Source organism: Papio anubis, chromosome 6 (genome assembly GCF_008728515.1).
Source record: "Papio anubis isolate 15944 chromosome 6, Panubis1.0, whole genome shotgun sequence".
NCBI lineage: Eukaryota > Metazoa > Chordata > Mammalia > Primates > Cercopithecidae > Papio > Papio anubis.
In genome coordinates this window covers 16,250,025-16,266,890 of record NC_044981.1, presented here as the reverse complement: position 1 = coordinate 16,266,890, position 16,866 = coordinate 16,250,025, and the positions used below count along the sequence as shown (strand labels likewise).

Genomic DNA, 16,866 nt, shown 5'->3' with positions numbered 1-16,866 from the left:
GCATCTCACATTTCTACTCTTCCCTGTGTATAAAGCCAGGGGGGGCTCCTGATAACATGTCCATGTTGTGAGCAGCAAAGGAAAAAAACAAAAGCCTACCGCCTCACCTGTGACATCACAGCTGCCATCTCAAATGTGCCCACAGTGTCCATGTTGGCCACGATAATGGGAATCCCTGAGTAGGTCTGCTTTGAATTTCGAAACGTGAAGGTGCGTTCAAGATCCACCTGTTGGCAAAAACAAAAAAAAGGGGGGGGGTGGGAAGATATGAGTGCTTTGCTCTTACGTGAAATGTGCAGAATTTCTGGAGTTTGGAGTGAGTAAGAACAACACAAATGTCCCTGGATTCTCTTAGGGGTCAAAGACAGGTATTCCAAAGACACCAGAGTCGCAAAGGAAACCAGGTAAGGCACTGGATTCAGGTGCAAAAGCTGAAATGGGCTCCTCACTTTCCTTGCTCAAGCACCAGCAGAAGACACTGGAAATTCCACCATCGAGACAAGCCTCAGAATCGGAAGCTCTCTCCTCCTTTCCCAGCCTCTCCAACCCCACTGCCGCCTTCTAGCCGCATCCCTAAAGACCCTCGTACATGTTATCTTCACCCCACCTCCAAGCTCTATGGAAACCATTCCCCTCCTGGGAGCACCTGCTCCACTCTTCCTTGCCAACCACGGCCCTTGTCCTGGAACAATCCCTTCACTTCTTACCTTTCACCTAGAGCCCCACTCCAAATTCGCCCTGCAGTGAGCACCACACCATTAATCCCTTTGCCTTTTACCCTCCACGGCTGCTTTAATTATGAGGATCTTTCAAAAAGCTGGTGGAAAGTACATTGCAACCATATGTTCCCGCATATCAACACTTGTTCCTTTGACTTGCAAGCAGCTGGGGGGCAGAGGGGTGGGTGCGGAGGCTCCAATTCTTCTGTAACTTCAAGATCAGGGCATGTAGGACTAACCCTGCTATCAGCAATCCAGAACAACACAGCCACAAGGGTGGGCTTGACAGAAGCCACGTGCCAGATAGAGCCAGGCACTCATCAAGAGCTAGAAGAGTCCCAATTACTTCTCTGACCCAGGGCAGATGCCAGCCTGTCTACCCACCCACCATCCTCAGCCTGCTCTTATCCCAGGAAGGCTACCTGTTACAGGTTCCACTTCTCAAGTTCATTTCTGGCTGGGATTGGTCAATGGAGGACACTGGATGGGAAACCGGAGGACAGTGGCAGGCAGAGGTGGGGGGAAGTCAGGGTAGTTCTCCCAGAAACCCACTGCCTTAGGCAGCTTCTCCAGAGCAGCTGTGTCGCCTCCAGGCCTGGATCCTCTGACCAGAGAGGCCTGCGTATTCCTCGTTTCAGCTTTCCCGAAGCGAGCCCAGTCCCTTCCTGGGCTCCAGAGCACTGTCTTCTCCCTCCGACCCTCGCCCTAAGGTAGGGATGGCTTCTTGCTGTTGCTGATCTCTGGGGTGCCTCAATATCCTCAGTTGTGTGAGGATGCCCCGCATTCAATTCCATGTTTTAAACAGTCAGCATTGTTTGTTTCTCTGGCTGGACTCTGATAGACACAAACCACATTAGAAGTGAGTGCTTCCCCAAGGGGAACTGGCCAGAGAAGCACAGGTGTGAATCTTACGCTTCTGAAGTAACTTAGACCTACATTAACCCTGGCTTCATGAATTACGCCAGCAAGAGTCATTTTCTGCCATGTTTACCTGGATACTCCTCTCATTTTTTTCACTTGAGGCAACTTTCACTTTGCAATCAGCATTAAGTCAGAAAACACCACGGGACGGCTCCGCCCCTTAAGCCTTTTCATTTCTCTTGCTTCTCAACACAGGATTCTGTGTCCAGAAGGCATCCTGGGTGAATGTCATAAACATGACTGCACAGGCCTCACACAGCAATCAGTGAGGAGAAATGAGATGCTGGAAGTGCACGAACCTATGCACAGCGGCGCATCCCTTTCTCCACTTCCTTCCTGATGACTCTGGGTTATACTTCAGTGGAGCACGTTATAGCGACATTCTGAAAGAGAACTGAAGGGATCTACCCATGGCAACCCTGTATGCGGCTAATGGCTCTCTAACATTTGGCTTGGCAGGCTTGAAACAATCAGAATTCCTTGGTCTCAAATTACTCTTCTATCCTCCAACAGGCATGGGGCTAGCTGCTACACTCTGCACCCGGCTGAGATCACAATGGGCTTTTCTTGGCACGCCAAAACCTATCAGCAGGACACAAAACGCAGAGCTCTTCATGGAAAAGGGCAGCCTTAACAGTAAACGCTTCCCCTCATTTCCAGTCCTTTTTATGAGCTAGCTCTTTGTCACCATTAATTCTAAGAATGAGAAATAAAGTGATCTTCCCCAACTTTATCCGCCCAGACACACACACATAACCCAGGCCAGTTGTTCACTAGCAGAGATAAATATTTTAAATATTTCAGCCTCACAGGAACAGCACTTGGCATTTAGTCTGGCACAGCCGGCCAGTACGCCAAATATAGATTTGATTCCCTGTCTAAGCCTGACCTGAAAGGGAACAAAGTAACAAAGTCCCCTCCCCCATCTGCTAACACACATCTCTGCTGCTCTCTAACAGGCCTTCATTAAAGCCAGTCCTGCCACCCAACATGTCAGGGGCTCAAAAGTGTAAATGGGCCGGCATGGTAGCTCACACCTGTAATCCTAGTACTTTGGGAGGCCGAGGCAGGCAGATCACTTGAGCTCAGGAATTCGAGACCAGCCTGGGCAACATGGTGAAACCCCATCTCTACACACAATACAAAAAACTAGCCAGGCTTGGGTGGCACGAGCCTGTAGTCCCAGCTCCTCAGGAGGCTGAGGTGGGAGGATTGATTGAACATGGGAGACTGAGGCTGCAGTGAGCCATCATCATGCCACTGCATGCCAGCCTGAGTAACAGTGAGACTTTGTCTCAAAAAAAAAAAAAAAAGTACAAATAGAGGCCCACCTACCACATTCCTAAATAATTCAGTGTAATAAGTCCAACGAACAAACTGCTACACAAAATAGGTTCTAACATCCTACCCTAAAAAAAAAAACCAATTTCATTCATAACCAGAAAGGCATCAGAACATGGTGGTGGGGAGCTGGCCCTGGGCCCCAGTCTGCCCCTCTTCCCTTCTCACCTAAATCCTTATGTATGCACAGAGGAACAGCCCCCCACCTTCAGTCTGCACATGAAGCTCTGTGCATACCCATGTACTTTTCCATAAACAACTGCCACTTGCCCGCTCTGGGTTGGAGGTGAGCACACCAGCATCATGGGTGGCCCTTGGAAACATACCAGGGCAAGAAGCCCATGCAGGCCTTAGAGTCAGCTCAAAGTCACTTGGGGAAGGATATCCAGGATCCCGAGTACTTAGAGCACGGCCTAAGGAACAGCATAGCCCACAGGCCCTGCCCGGTGAGAAGGGATGCAATTAGGGGGGCAGACAGGGGACCCAGGACAGAGGCTCCTTTTCCTAGATCTACAGATGGCACCGAGTAAAGCAATTCTTTTATATATTGTATTTTATTACATAATTATATAGATTGTTCATTATCTGTAACACCTGTCTGAGTATAGGGACAACGTCTTCCAACTTTGTAGTTCTAGTGGCTCAAAATGTGTGGGATAAACTAATGCCTGGCTAAAAGGTAAGAATACTGTGTTCTGGCCTCCAGCCTTTTGCAGTGTTTGGTGGCCCCAGCCCAGACTTCTGAATGTGCATCCAAGCCCTGAAAGCCTCACCCTCAGTTATCAGGCTCGTGAGAAGCTCATGCCCAGCTGCAGTGCTACCAGCAAGCCGCAGGGTTCCACAAATGGAAAGGGCTTCAGAGGCTGGTCCAGCACACCCGGGTCCCCATCAGAATCCTCTTAGAAGTGGTTCCAAAATACTCGTGCTCCAGCTGCCTCAAACTTCATGAATCACCACCTTTGTGCTGGACACATGTGTATTTTGGAGTGTTTCCCTAGGCGATTCTAATGCATGCATGACTCAGAACAGCGCCAAACTCTTTAATTTTCCAAAGCAAAATTTACAAAGACTGTTATGGGTTGATTTATGTCTCCCCCCACAAAAAATGTTGAAGTCCTAACCTCCAGTACCTGTAAATGGGACCTTACTTAGTTAATAGGGTCACTGCAGATGATCAAGCTAAGGTGAGGTCAAGAGGGTGAGCCCTAGTCCAATATGACTGTTGTTCTTATAAAAAGGAGAAATTTCCAGGTGCGTAATCCCAGCACTTTAGGAGGCTGAGGTGGGCAAATCACCTGAGGTCGGGAGTTCGAGACTAGCCTGACCAACATGGAGAAACTCTGTCTCTACTAAAAATACAAAATTAGTCGGGTGTGGTGACGCATGCCTATAATCCCAGCTACTTGGGAGGCTGAGGCAGGAGAATTGCTTGAACCTGGGAGGCAGAGGTTGTGGTGAGCCAAAATGACACCATTGCACATTCTTACTAGCTTAAAGACTAGGGTAGAATGTTTAAGCCAGAAATGGGTTCTAAGGAAGAAAACACTCAGGGAGAATGCAGGCTCCCCAGCATATCAGATGAAAACAAAGGTCTTGTCTCAATCCACAAACTCATTACTTCTCAGAAAAAGATTATCCAAATGTCCCCACATGACCCTGTGGAGCTTTATTCTTCCATGCCAGGGGCTGGACATTTGAGAGATGAATGCCTCCCTAGAGAATCCAGGCTAAGGCCACCTGGGCCACTGCTACCTATATTCTTTGCCTCTCAGAGGTGACCTCAGATTCATTTCATTCATGTTCATTCATGGGAGGCTGGTGGAAATGTCCTTGCAGGAGTCCTGAAGCTTCTGAGGGGGAGATCACTCTTACTGTTCGTTTCCTGCTTATAGCCTGACGATCCATTGCTGGGTCTGGCTCTTAGCAAAACTGTCACGAGGATAAGCCCATCATCAGCTGTCAAAACCCTTCTCCCCCAGCCAGACTCTACTCCCAGGGTGTATGTTCTCTCTCCTGGCTCCACACAAATCCACTGTTAGGCTCAATGTCGGTCATCTACTGTTCAGTTTCCAATTTGCCTCCAGATATTACTTCTGCCAGGATGCACACATTTTAAGCTTCTGATTGTGCAAGGAAAAGTTTTTATCTGCCTATGAAAAATTTCAGGCATCAACAAGCAAACTGAGAAAACATTAAGAGGGGATTAGGGAGGCCTAACTAGATCCTCAACGCCACTGAGGCAAGTAAAGTCAGATCATGGGGGTGGTCGGCCAGGCAACAGCCTCACGCACCAGGGAGCTAAACCATCACGGCAACCGATTAGAAACGCAATGCTGGTTAACTTCAGTCTCCATGCCCATGGCTGACAAACTCCCACGAACGTGAAAATATAAAAAAGACATCTCAAGGGCACTGAGTTCTCACTGCAATGTGTACATGAAGATTGCAAAGGTGCCATCCCAAACTGGAACATTAGTAGTTACAATCTGCCCAAATTGTGAAGCCAAGTGTTGCATGACATTGTCACATGATGTGATAGTATTCTCTGAGGAGTAATTCATTCTATTCCATAAATTTCATTTTAACTTTAGAGACAGGGTTGTCCAGGCTGAAGTGCAGTGGCACCATCATAGCTCACTGTAACCTCCAACTCCTGGGCTCAAGCCATCCTCCCGCCTCAGCCTTCCAAGTAGCTGGGACTACAGGTGTGCACCATAGCTCTAATTTTTTAAATTTTTGTTGTAATCTCTAACTCCTGGGCTCCAGCCATCCTCCCGCCTCAGCCTTCCAAGTAGCTGGGACTACAGGTGTATACCACTGCTCTAATTTTTTAAATTTCTGTTGTAATCTCCAACTCCTGAGCTCAAGCCATCCTCCCACCTCAGCCTTCCAAGTAGCTGGGACTACAGGTGTGCACAACTGCCCTGGCTGATTTTTTAAATTTTTGTAGAGCTGAGGTCTTGCTATGGTGCCTAGGCTGGTCTCAAACTCCTGGCCTCAAGCAATCCTTCCAATTCAGCCTCCTGAAGTGCTGGGATTACAGGTGTGAGCCACTGTGCCTGGCCCTATTACATTTATGTTCAATATTTTACCTTCTCAACATGTTTTCTGGTTCAGAAAATAGGTATATCTTTGTTTTGAACATCCAATTTTCTGAAAAATAAGTTTCTCTCTTCTAAATACATTTTGAATATTTAAAGAATATTGAGGCCACCAAATTATTAGCATATCCAGAATCCCGGTATTTCATCTTGGTCTTGCCTTAGGTACTGGCTACAGCTCATGCTTCCAGAGACCCAGGCCTGCCCTCCAAACTGTTTTTGTTCCATGAGAGGCCCCCTCTTTAGCCCCTGAAAGGTCATGAGGGACAGGCACAGGGTCACCCAATCTGGGGTGATAAGCTTTAATCATTCCTCCCTCACCTCCTCCAATCCTGCCGGGCTCCAGCCAGCCAATGCTGCCGCTTACAGAAGGCCCCTTGGTTTAGTCATTGGCTAACGCGGAGGCTTCCCCAATCCAAGCAAGCCCTCGGCTGGCAGCCCCAGGCACTGCAGTTAGGCCTGTCACCGGAGTGGGCAGCGGACTTCTTTGCTGAGGGGGTTTATTTATGGTCTTGTTTGTGGAGCTGGACGGACGGAGCTATGCAGGTTGGCCCAGCCTCCTAGTGTTTACTCCTTCAGCCGTGTCCAGTTTCCTCACCTTCCGCTCCAGCTCTCAGCAAAGCCACAGTCACCAGCGCACACCACCCCGGGGCACTCTGCCTTTCAGTGCAACTAGTTTATCCTTCAGGGGCTGACCTCCCTTCCCCCCAGCCCCAGGCTATTTCCAGTCTGGTCTTCACCTGTTCCTTAGGATTTGAGTACATCCAGGCAGAACCAGGGAAATGCCCGAGGCTTCCAATTCGCCCCCACCTCTCCCACCCCAAAGCTTTCCGCTTCTCCAGGGCTAGGCTGGGACCGCGGACTGTCCAGGACCGCAGAGTCTCCAAGCCCCACTGCCAGCAAGGCCGCCAAACTCCGAAAGGAAACACTGAACTTGTGCCCTGGGTTCTCCTGTTTTTTCAGACGCATTCACTAAGTTCCACCGCTGGACCTGAAGCGAAAGCAGCAGCAGTTCTCAGCACTAGGAGACGCTGCCAAAAATCACCGGGATCTGCAGTTGTTTTTGTCGTCCTCTCTCCTCTAGCTCCAGTTTCCTTTTCTTGCAATATGCGCCCTCGTACCCCCATTCCTTCTAAACCAACTGGCCACTGGATCTCTGCTCATCCCTGGTCAAGTTTCACTGTGAACTTCCCCCAGGCCCCCTAACGGGACCGACGTGTAGAGAATTTCAAGGGCCCCCATATCACCGCCCTTAAAGACACCTCACGTCCCGGCAGGTGCTGGGGCGGGGGAACAGGGATGCAGCGCCCCAGCCTCAAACACCAAAGCAGGCAGGGTAACCCCGTGCCACCCCCCTTCCACCCACTTGCCCGGCGCCACCCGGAAAAAAAAAATCCCAGCCCCACTGCGACTTCCGAACGGCCCCCACCTCGGCTCGGCTCTTGAGGCTGCTCCGCTTAGGTCGGAGCAGGACATCCTTGAAGTCGAGCTTGAGGTCCGCATCTATGCGGGGCATGGTGCGGCGGCTCCTGACTGCGGCGGCGACGGCGGGGCGGGGGCAGCGGCGCGGGGGGCGCCGAGGCTGCTGTGCCGCGGCCGGGAGCTGGCGCGGGCCGGGCGCGCACGCTGCGCTCTTAAACCCGCCCCGCCGACCCGCGGTCACGCTTGGCCCGCCCCGGGCACCGCCTCCGTCTCGGGCAGGGGCTGAGAAGCAGGCTGGTTAGCCCTTCCTCCTCGCGCCCCCGCCCCCGTCCTTCTCCCGCCGGTGTACAGCCCGTGGCAGTGACCGAACGGGGACGGGGGAGGGAAATGCGCACCGTCCTGTTTGTCCCCAAGGTCCCCGATGGGGAGGGGACTTAGCGTGTGCCTGCCTTATCCAAGGGAAAGTCGCTCCGAGAGCTTTTACTTGTTCTTCTTTTTTTTTTTTTTTTTTTTTTTTTTTTGGAGACAGAGTCTCTCACTGTCGCTTAGGCTGGAGTGCAGTGGAGCGATCACCGCTCATTGCAGCCTCGACTCCTGGGCCCAAACGATTCTCATGCCTCAGCCTCCCCGAGTACAGGCGCACGCCTCCACACCCGGCTTATTTTAGAAATTATTTCCTAGAGATAAGGGTTTCACCATATTGCCCAGGCTGGTCTCGAACTCTGACCTCAAGTGATCCGCCTGCCTCGGCCTCCCAAAGTTCTGGGATTACAGGCGTTAGCCACCGTGCCCCGAGGCTTCCCCCTTTTTAAAATTCAAGCCCGGTGTGCTCAGCCCGTGCTGAGGGGCACGCCTCTCACTTGCCAAAGAAGGAGAAACCCCAGGGAGGTTGTACAGCATTAAGGAAAAGAGCATGGGCAGGTAACTGTTGAGCTGTACTGGGATTATTGAGGCCATGATTCCCTTTGGACTTGTTAAGAGACAAGGTCTCACTGTGTTGCCCAGGCTGGTCTTGAACTACTGGGCTCAAGTAATCCTCCTGCCTCAGCTTTCCAGTGTTGGGACTACTGGTGGGAGCCACTGCGCCCAGCCTGGATTTCAGTATTTTTGTTTAAGAAAAACAGTGGAGCCTGAGTCCCCTCTGGGGGTTACCAGTGATGTGAGTTCATTAATTCACTTATTGACCTTACTGAGCCTTTATTATACACTCGGAATGTTATTATACACTCGGAATGTGCTGCCGGGCTTCATGCATCATCTCATTCACTCTCAGAACAACCTAATGAAGAAAGAGCCACTTCACAGATAAGGAAAAATGAGGCTCCTACAAATTAAATAACTTGCCCAAGGTCGCAGAAAAATTCAATATAAATTTCTCAGTCCTTAGAACTTACTACAACTCTTCACTGAAGCTTATTTTGTCCTGGAATATCTCTTTGCCTGAGTTCAAAACCTGGTTCCACCACTTTCTAGCTAGGTGACCTTTGAGGAGTCAATTTCTCTAAGTCTCAGTTTTCTCATAAAAGGGGCGGGGCAGGAGGGGGTTAACCCTATCTCCTCCCTGGTTTTTGTGAGAATTAAAGTGTGTGTGTTTATGTAAGCACAATGTCTGTCCCACAGTAGTTGCTCAATGCATGGTAGTTACAGATTTGTAGTCACATGTTACATTATGTGCATTATGTTTTGTATTTTCAAACTAGAATGCTAACTGCACAAAGGCAAGAATCATCTTTCATTCTCTTCCATTTTTCTGCAGCCTCAAACTGAGCTAGCAACTGTCCTCCGTGAGCTAGCATGTAAGGCTGACCATAAAAGATACATCATAATATTCAATTTAACACAAATGGCTGAAGATGATAAAGGTCTCAGCCCATCCCACATGCTCTCATTAGCTATACCCCAAAGGAAGTTCATGAAGTTTCAGGGAAGGAAATGAAATTTATCAGAGAGAGAATGAAAGTAGCCACAATTAGTCCAGCCCTGCAATGTTTACCACCCTTGACAAATTCTTGGGAGCTGGCCAGATGTGCTGCTTATTTGCAAAGTACTGAAAGGAAACCTAATTCTGATCTTTTAAAGATAAAATAGAAGTAAAATATAATTACTAGATGGTATGATTATTTTTAAATTATTCTCCTTAAAGGGAAGAGAAACTGACCTTGTTAAGTATCTGCCAGCATGGGTGAGGGCTTTATTCATTGTTTCATACAGGGTCTTAAAGGAGAAGCTTCTGTAGGTTGTCCTTGCTCTTTCCCTCTGGTCCTCCTTCTTTCTGGCCAGTCCTCCTTCTATTAGAATAGACAGAAGTTCATTTTACACATTCCATTCCTTCTCCCTCTGGAACGAACATTCCACTATAACTGCCCTCTTCTCTGACACAAAATCATACTTCTGTTAGAGTCAGCCTGAGTCCCTGATTCTTCTAAAACCAGCTTTGCAAAAATTATGACAGTGAGAAAAATCTGACATAGGAAAATGACGACAATGAAAGAAATCTGACCTAACCGACTCCATCTTGCTTTTAACCTCCATGGTGTCTTTATTCATTCCTGGGTGTTGGCTGAGCTAACTATGGGAGGAATTGAGTTTATGGTTTAACTTTGAAACAAAGATGAGAACAGCACGTTCCCAAAACAAACCCCCTCCTGGCTTGGGGACCAGCCCACCTTTGTAAAACTAACAAAGTAGCTACAAGATTACAAATCATGGCTCAGGCATCATGTAGCCAGAGGCCGCAAGATTCCTAACCTCCCCAGTTGCTCCTATGATTAACATCACTATTGAAAACCTAAAATTGGTGTTAGAGATATGTTTCAGTCAGTTCCCCCATTCTGATGGACCAGCTGGCACCACCCTGACCGGCAAACTGGCTCAGCTAGTTCTGTGATCCCACTCAGAAATGGAAGACAGCAAGAAAAACCTACTTCGACAGCCTATTATTTCATCCCTCACCCGACCAATCAGCACTCCCCACTCCCTAGTTCCTGCCCACCAAATTATCCTTAAAAAAGCCTAGTCTCTGAATTTTGGGGGAGACTGATTTGAGTAATAAAACTCCAGTCTCCTGTTAGCTGTCTCTGCACTTATTAAACTCTTTCTGTATGGCAGTAATACTGTCTCAGTAAATTGGCTCTATCTATGCAGCAGGCAAGAAGAACGCATAGGACAGTTTCACTCCCACACCAACTGAGACTCCTTTCAACATCCTGTGCATCTTGTACGTATTTTTGCTTCTCATTACGCTAATACTAATAATAATAGTTTCCCATCAGTACAATGACTTTATGTTAAAGTTCTCACTGCCTAGACAAAGCTAGAAGTGATATCCAGAATTCAATTTGTTAACATTATATTATGGGAGGGGAAGGTTATCCCCAAAATTACATGGGAAGATAACCTCCAAAATTATGTGGGATAAATTCCACTTGGTCACAGTGCATAATCCTTTTTTGTATTGATGGATCCTATTTGCTAATATTTTGTTAAGGATTTGTGCATCTGAGCTCATAAGGGACATTAGTCTGTAGTTTTCTTTTGATGCTTTTATCAGGGTAATAGTGGCCTCATAGAATTAGTTGGGAAATGTTCCATGCTCTGTTTTCTGAGAGCTTGTGTAGGCGTGGGATTAGTTTTTTAAATATTTAATAGAATTAACCAGTGAACTAAAATTATGTGAAGTGATAAAATGGTTTATTTTTAGTAAATAAGTATCTCTCAAAACCCAGAAATAAAGTTAAGTATTAAAGGCTTTTTGAAATTCAAAATTATAGTATTTAATACTAAGGGGATAAGAACAAATCTGGAGGCATCACACTACCTGATTTCAAACTATACTATAAGGCCATAGTGACCAAAACAGCATGGTAGTGGTATAAAAATGGGCACATAGACCAGCAGAACAGAATAAAGAACCCAGAAATAAACCTAAATACCTATTGATCTTCAACAAAGCAAACTAAAACATAAAGTGGCAAAAGGACACCCTTTCCACAAATGGTGCTGGGATAATTGGCCAACCACATGTAAGAGAATGAAACTCTCACTTTATACAAAAATCAACTCAACATGGATTAAGGGGCCAGGTGAGTGGTTCACGCCTGTAATGCCAACACTTAGGAAGGCTGAGGCAGGCAGGTCACCTGAGGTCAGGAGTTTGAGACCAGCCTGGGCAACATGGTGAAACCCCGTCTCCACTAAAAATACAAAAATTAGCTGGGCATGGTGACACGGGTCTGTAATCCCAGCTACTCAGGAAGCTGAGGTGGGATAATTGCTTGAACCCGGGAGGTGGAGGTTGCAGTGAGCCAAGATTGGGCCACTGCACTCCAGCCTGGGCGACAGAGTGAGACTCCATCTCAAAAAAAAAAAAAAAAAAAAGAAGGATTAAGGACTTAAACCTAAGACCTGCAGCTATAAAAATTATAGAAGATAACATTGGAAAAACCCGTCTAGACATTGGCAAGGATTTCGTGACCAATAACGCCAAAGCAAATGCAATAAAAAACAAAGATCAATAGCTGAGACCTAATTAAACTAAAGAGCATGGCAAAAGGAACAGGCAACAGAGTAAACAGACAACCCACAAAGAGGGAGAAAATCTTCACAGTCTATACATCTGACAACAGACTAATATCCAGAATCTACAACAAACTCAAACAAATCAGTAAGAACAAAACAATCCCGGCCAGGTGCGGTGGCTCAAGCCTGTAATCCCAGCACTTTGGGAGGCCAAGACGGGCAGATCACGAGGTCAGGAGATCAAGACCATCCTGGCTAACACGGTGAAACCCCGTCTCTACTAAAAAATACAAAAAACTAGCTGGGTGAGGTGGCGGGCGCCTGTAGTCCCAGCTACTCGGGAGGCTGAGGCAGGAGAATGGCGTAAACCCAGGAGGCGGAGCTTGCAGTGAGCTGAGATCCGGCCACTGCACTCCAGTCTGGGCGACAGAGTGAGATTCTGTCTCAAAAAAAAAAAAAAAAAAAAATCCCATCAAAAAGTGAGCTAAAAGGGCATGAATAGACAATTCTCAAAACAAGATATACAAGTGGACAATGGACATATGAAAAACTGCTCAACATCACTAATGATTGGGGAAATGCAAATCAAAACCACAATGCGATACCACCTTATTCCTGCAAGAATGGTCATAATCAAAAAAATCAAAAAACATTAGATGTTGGTGGCCAGGCATGGTGGCTCACACCTGTAATCCCAGCACTTTGGAAGGCCAAGGCAGGCGGATCACGAAGTCAGGAGATCAAGACCATCCTGGCTAACATGGTGAAACCCCATCTCTACTAAAATTACAAAAAGTAGCTGGGCGTGGTGGCACACGCCTGTAGTCTCAGCTACTCGTGAGGCTGAGGCCAGAGAATTGCTTGAACCCGGGAGGCAGAGTTACAGTGAGCAGAGACCACATCACTGCACTCCAACCTGTGTGACAGAGTGAGACTCCATCTTAAACAAAAAAAAAAAAATAGATGTTGGTGTGGATGCGGTGAACATGAAACACTTCTACACTGCTGGTGGGAATGTAAACTAGTATAACCACTGTGGAAAACAGTGTAGAGATTCCTTAAATAATTACAAGCAGAACTATTTGATCCAGCAGTCCCACTACTGGGTATCTACCCAGAGGAAAATAAGTCATTATTCAAAAAAGATATTTTTACACACATGTTTATAGCAGCACAATTCACAATTGCAAAATCGTGGAACCAACCCAAATGCCCATCAATCAACAAGTGGATAAAGAAACTGTGGTATATATGTGTGTGTATACACACATACATATATATATATGATGGAATACTACTCAGCCATAAAAAGGAATTGATTGACAGCATTTGCAGTGACCTGCATGAGATTGGAGACTATTATTCTAAGTGAAATAACTCAGGAATGGAAAATCAAACATCGTATGTTCTCACTGATATGTGGGAACTAAGCTATGAGGATGCAAAGGCATAAGAATGATACAATGGACTTTGGGAACTTGGGGGGAAGAGTGAGTGGGGGAGGGATAAAAGATTACAAATATGGTGCAGTGTATACTGCTCAGGTGATGGGTGCATTGAAATCTCACAAAACACCACTAAAGAACTTATTCATGTAACCAAATACCACCTGTACCCCAATAACTTATGGAAAAATAAAAAGAAAAAAGAATTTGAAAATACTTGATATTTCGTGCACTTGTAATATTTGACAAAATGTGTCCCATTGGGTTAATAGAGCAGCCTTCTAATACTAATTCGAAATGTATATTTACCTAATTGACTTAAACATATGAAGGCAAGGTGAAGTGTATTAAGTTTGTGTATATTATTGGAACGTTTAGAGTATTTATAATACAGTTGTTAAATTACTTTGGAAAGCTCTGCCTGTTGGCTAGTCTACTGCTTTACTTTGCATAATAATCCCTGGGGATTTTGTGAAAATGCAGATTCTGCTTCAGTACATCTAGGCTGTGGCCCAAGGTTTTACACTTCTGACAAATGCCTAGATGAAGCAGAGGTTCCGGGGACCACAGATTGAGTAGCAAGGAGCGAGACTACTGGAAGTTTTAGACCAGTCAGTGTGGCTCACGCCTGTAATCCCAGCACTTCGGGAGGCCAAGGCAGGTGAATCACTTGAGCTCAGGAGTCTGAGACTAGCCTGGGCAACAAGGCAAAACCCTGTCTCTACATAAAATACAAAAATTAACCAGGCATGGTGGCATGTGCCTGTGACAAGTCCCACCTACTCAGGAGGCTGAGGCTGGAGGATCACTTGAGCCCAGGAGGTTGAGGCTGCAGTGAGCCAAGATTGCACAACTGCACTCAAACCTGGGTGACAGAACAAGACCCTGTCTCAAAAAAAAAAAAAAAAAAAAAAAAAAAAGGAAATCTATTTGATAGTATTTATAAATGCAGCTTAACATATGTGAAAGTATTTAAGTTTGTAAGTGGGACCAAGTGTTATTCAAAAGCCCCTTAAAGTTGATTATGATAATTTACTAGAATCAGAATAAAATTTTTAAGTAGACTGTATAAACTTAACAAAGAAACAAGTTTTTAAATTTGTACTTTTGCTAAAATGGAATAGTAATTTTTATTTATTTGTGTATTTTTTTAGAAACAGGGTCTCGCTCTGTTGCCCAGGCTGGAATACAGTACCACAATCATAGCACACTGCAACCTTGGACCCCTGGGCTGAACTTATCCTCCTGCCCCAGCCTGCAGAGTAGCTAGTGAGAGGTGAAGCCAGCTTGGTTTCTGGGTCGTGGGGGGACTTGGGGAACTTTTCTGTCTAGCTAAAGGATTGTAAACACACCAATCAGCACTCTGTGTCTAGCTAAAGGTTTGTAAATGCACCAATCATCACTCTGTAAAAAACGCACCAATCAGCACTCTGTGAAACGGACCAATCAGCTCTCTGTAAAATGGACCAATCAGCAGGATGTGGGTGGGGCCAAATAACGGAATAAAAGGTGGCCATCCGAGCCAGCAGAGGCAAGCTGCTCAGATTTTCTCTGGTGTGTGGTGGGTTTCTTTTTTTTGCTGTTTGCAATAAATTTTGCTGCTCAATAATGCTTTTGGTCTGCACTGCATTTATGAGCTGTAACACTCACCATGGAGGTCTGTAGCTTCTCGACTGAAGTCAGGGAGACCACAAACCCACAGGGAGGAACAAACAACTCTGGAAACGTCATGTTTGTGAACTGTAACACTCAGTGTGAGGGTCTGCGGCTTCACTCCTGAAGTCGGCAAAACCACGAACCCACCAGGGAGGACGGAACAATTCCGGATGCGCCACCTTTATGAACTGTAACACTCACCGTGAAAGTCTGCAGCTTCATTCCTGAAGTCACTGAGACTATGAACCCACCAGAACGAAGAATCTCTGGCCACATCTGACTGTCTGAAGGAATAAACTATGGGCACGCCATCTTTAAGAAGTGTAACACTCACCGTAAGGGTCCATGGTTTCATTCTTGAAGTCAGTGAGACCAAGAGCCAATTGGAAGGAACCAATTCTCGACCTGCTAGGACTACAGGGCATAACACCGCACGCGTCTAACTTTTTTTTTTTTTTTTTTTAGAGATGGAGTCTCACGCTGTTGCCCAGGCTGGTGCCAAACTCCTGACCTCAAGTGATCCTCCTGCTTCATCTTCCTGAAGTGCTAGCATCATAGGCATGAATAATAATTAAAAACAAACAAAAAAACCTTGAAATGGCTGGATGGCTATTTCTGTGAACAAAAACTGCTTCCAGGGATACCAAAAGCTCCTAATTGACACTACCGTATCTGTGTGTCAGGCATTGTGCTAAGCATTTCGTGTGTTTTCTTTACAACAGCCCTGTGAGATGTCACAGTCACTATCATCATCTCCTCTTTACAGTTAAGACTAGATGCAATAGTTAACACCAGTAATCCCAGCACTTTAGAAGGCCGACTCCAGGAGTTTGAGCCCAGTCTGGACAACAAAGTGAGACCTCATCTCTATTTTAAAAATTTTTTATTTATTTGGTTTTTGGAGATGGAGTCTTGCTGTGTCACCCACGCTGGAGTGCAGCGGCATAATCTATAAAAAATTTTAAAAACTTAGCTGGGCGTGGTGGTACACACCTCTAGTCCAAACTACTCAGGAGGCTGGGGCAGGAGGATCACGAGTTCAGGAGTTTGAGGATGCAGTGAGCTATGATCATGCCACTGCACCCCAGCCTGGGCAACAGAGTAAGACCCTGTGTCTGAAAAAATAAATAAAAAATTTAAAAATAAAATATGAAGCCACAAAAAAAGAACAAGATCATGTCTTTTGTGGGAATGTGGATGGGGCTGGGGGCTATTATCCTTAGCAAACTAACAGGCACAGAAAACCAAACGCTGCATGATCTCATAAGCGGGAGCTAAATAAGCACTTACGAACCCTGAGAAGGAAGCAACAGGTGCTGGGATCTTCTGGAGGGTGGAGGGTGGGAGGAGGGAGAGGAGCAGAAAAGATAACAATAACTGAGTACTGGGATTAATACATGGGCGATGAAATAAACTACAAGAGACCCACCCCACCATGACACGAGTTTACTTATGTAACAAACCTTCACATGTACCCCTAAGCTAAATAAACGTTAAAAAAAATTAAAAATACATAGTTGAGGAAACCAAGACTCCAAAATTGTGCTAGTCATACGGTTAATTAAGCAGGCTAGATGAGCTCTGTAACCCCGGCTGCTGAACTGCCCCTACACTGTATTGGCACTGCCTGCCATGTGGTTTCTCTGCTACCAGAAGTTTCCTTCCTTTTTTTTTTTTTTTTTTGTTTTAATTGAGATGGCATCTCGCTCTGTCACCCAGGCCGGAGTGCTGTGGTGTGATCTC

The 16,866-nt window shown here is 46.3% G+C and overlaps 1 protein-coding gene across 2 annotated transcripts in view; it reads right to left on the bottom strand.

The window, feature by feature from the left end:
- GMPR (guanosine monophosphate reductase) overlaps positions 1–7,801 on the bottom strand; it is a 48,489-nt gene extending 40,688 nt beyond the window's left edge. For both annotated transcript variants that reach the window (XM_009204482.4, XM_003897089.4), the window contains exons 1-2: positions 7,512–7,801; positions 108–227 (exon numbers count right to left, since the gene is read on the bottom strand). In XM_009204482.4, the coding sequence (XP_009202746.2) occupies positions 108–227; positions 7,512–7,598 (207 nt within the window). In that variant the 5' untranslated portion in view covers positions 7,599–7,801. The remainder of the gene's footprint in view (positions 1–107; positions 228–7,511) is intronic.
- Positions 7,802–16,866: the final 9,065 nt, after the last annotated feature.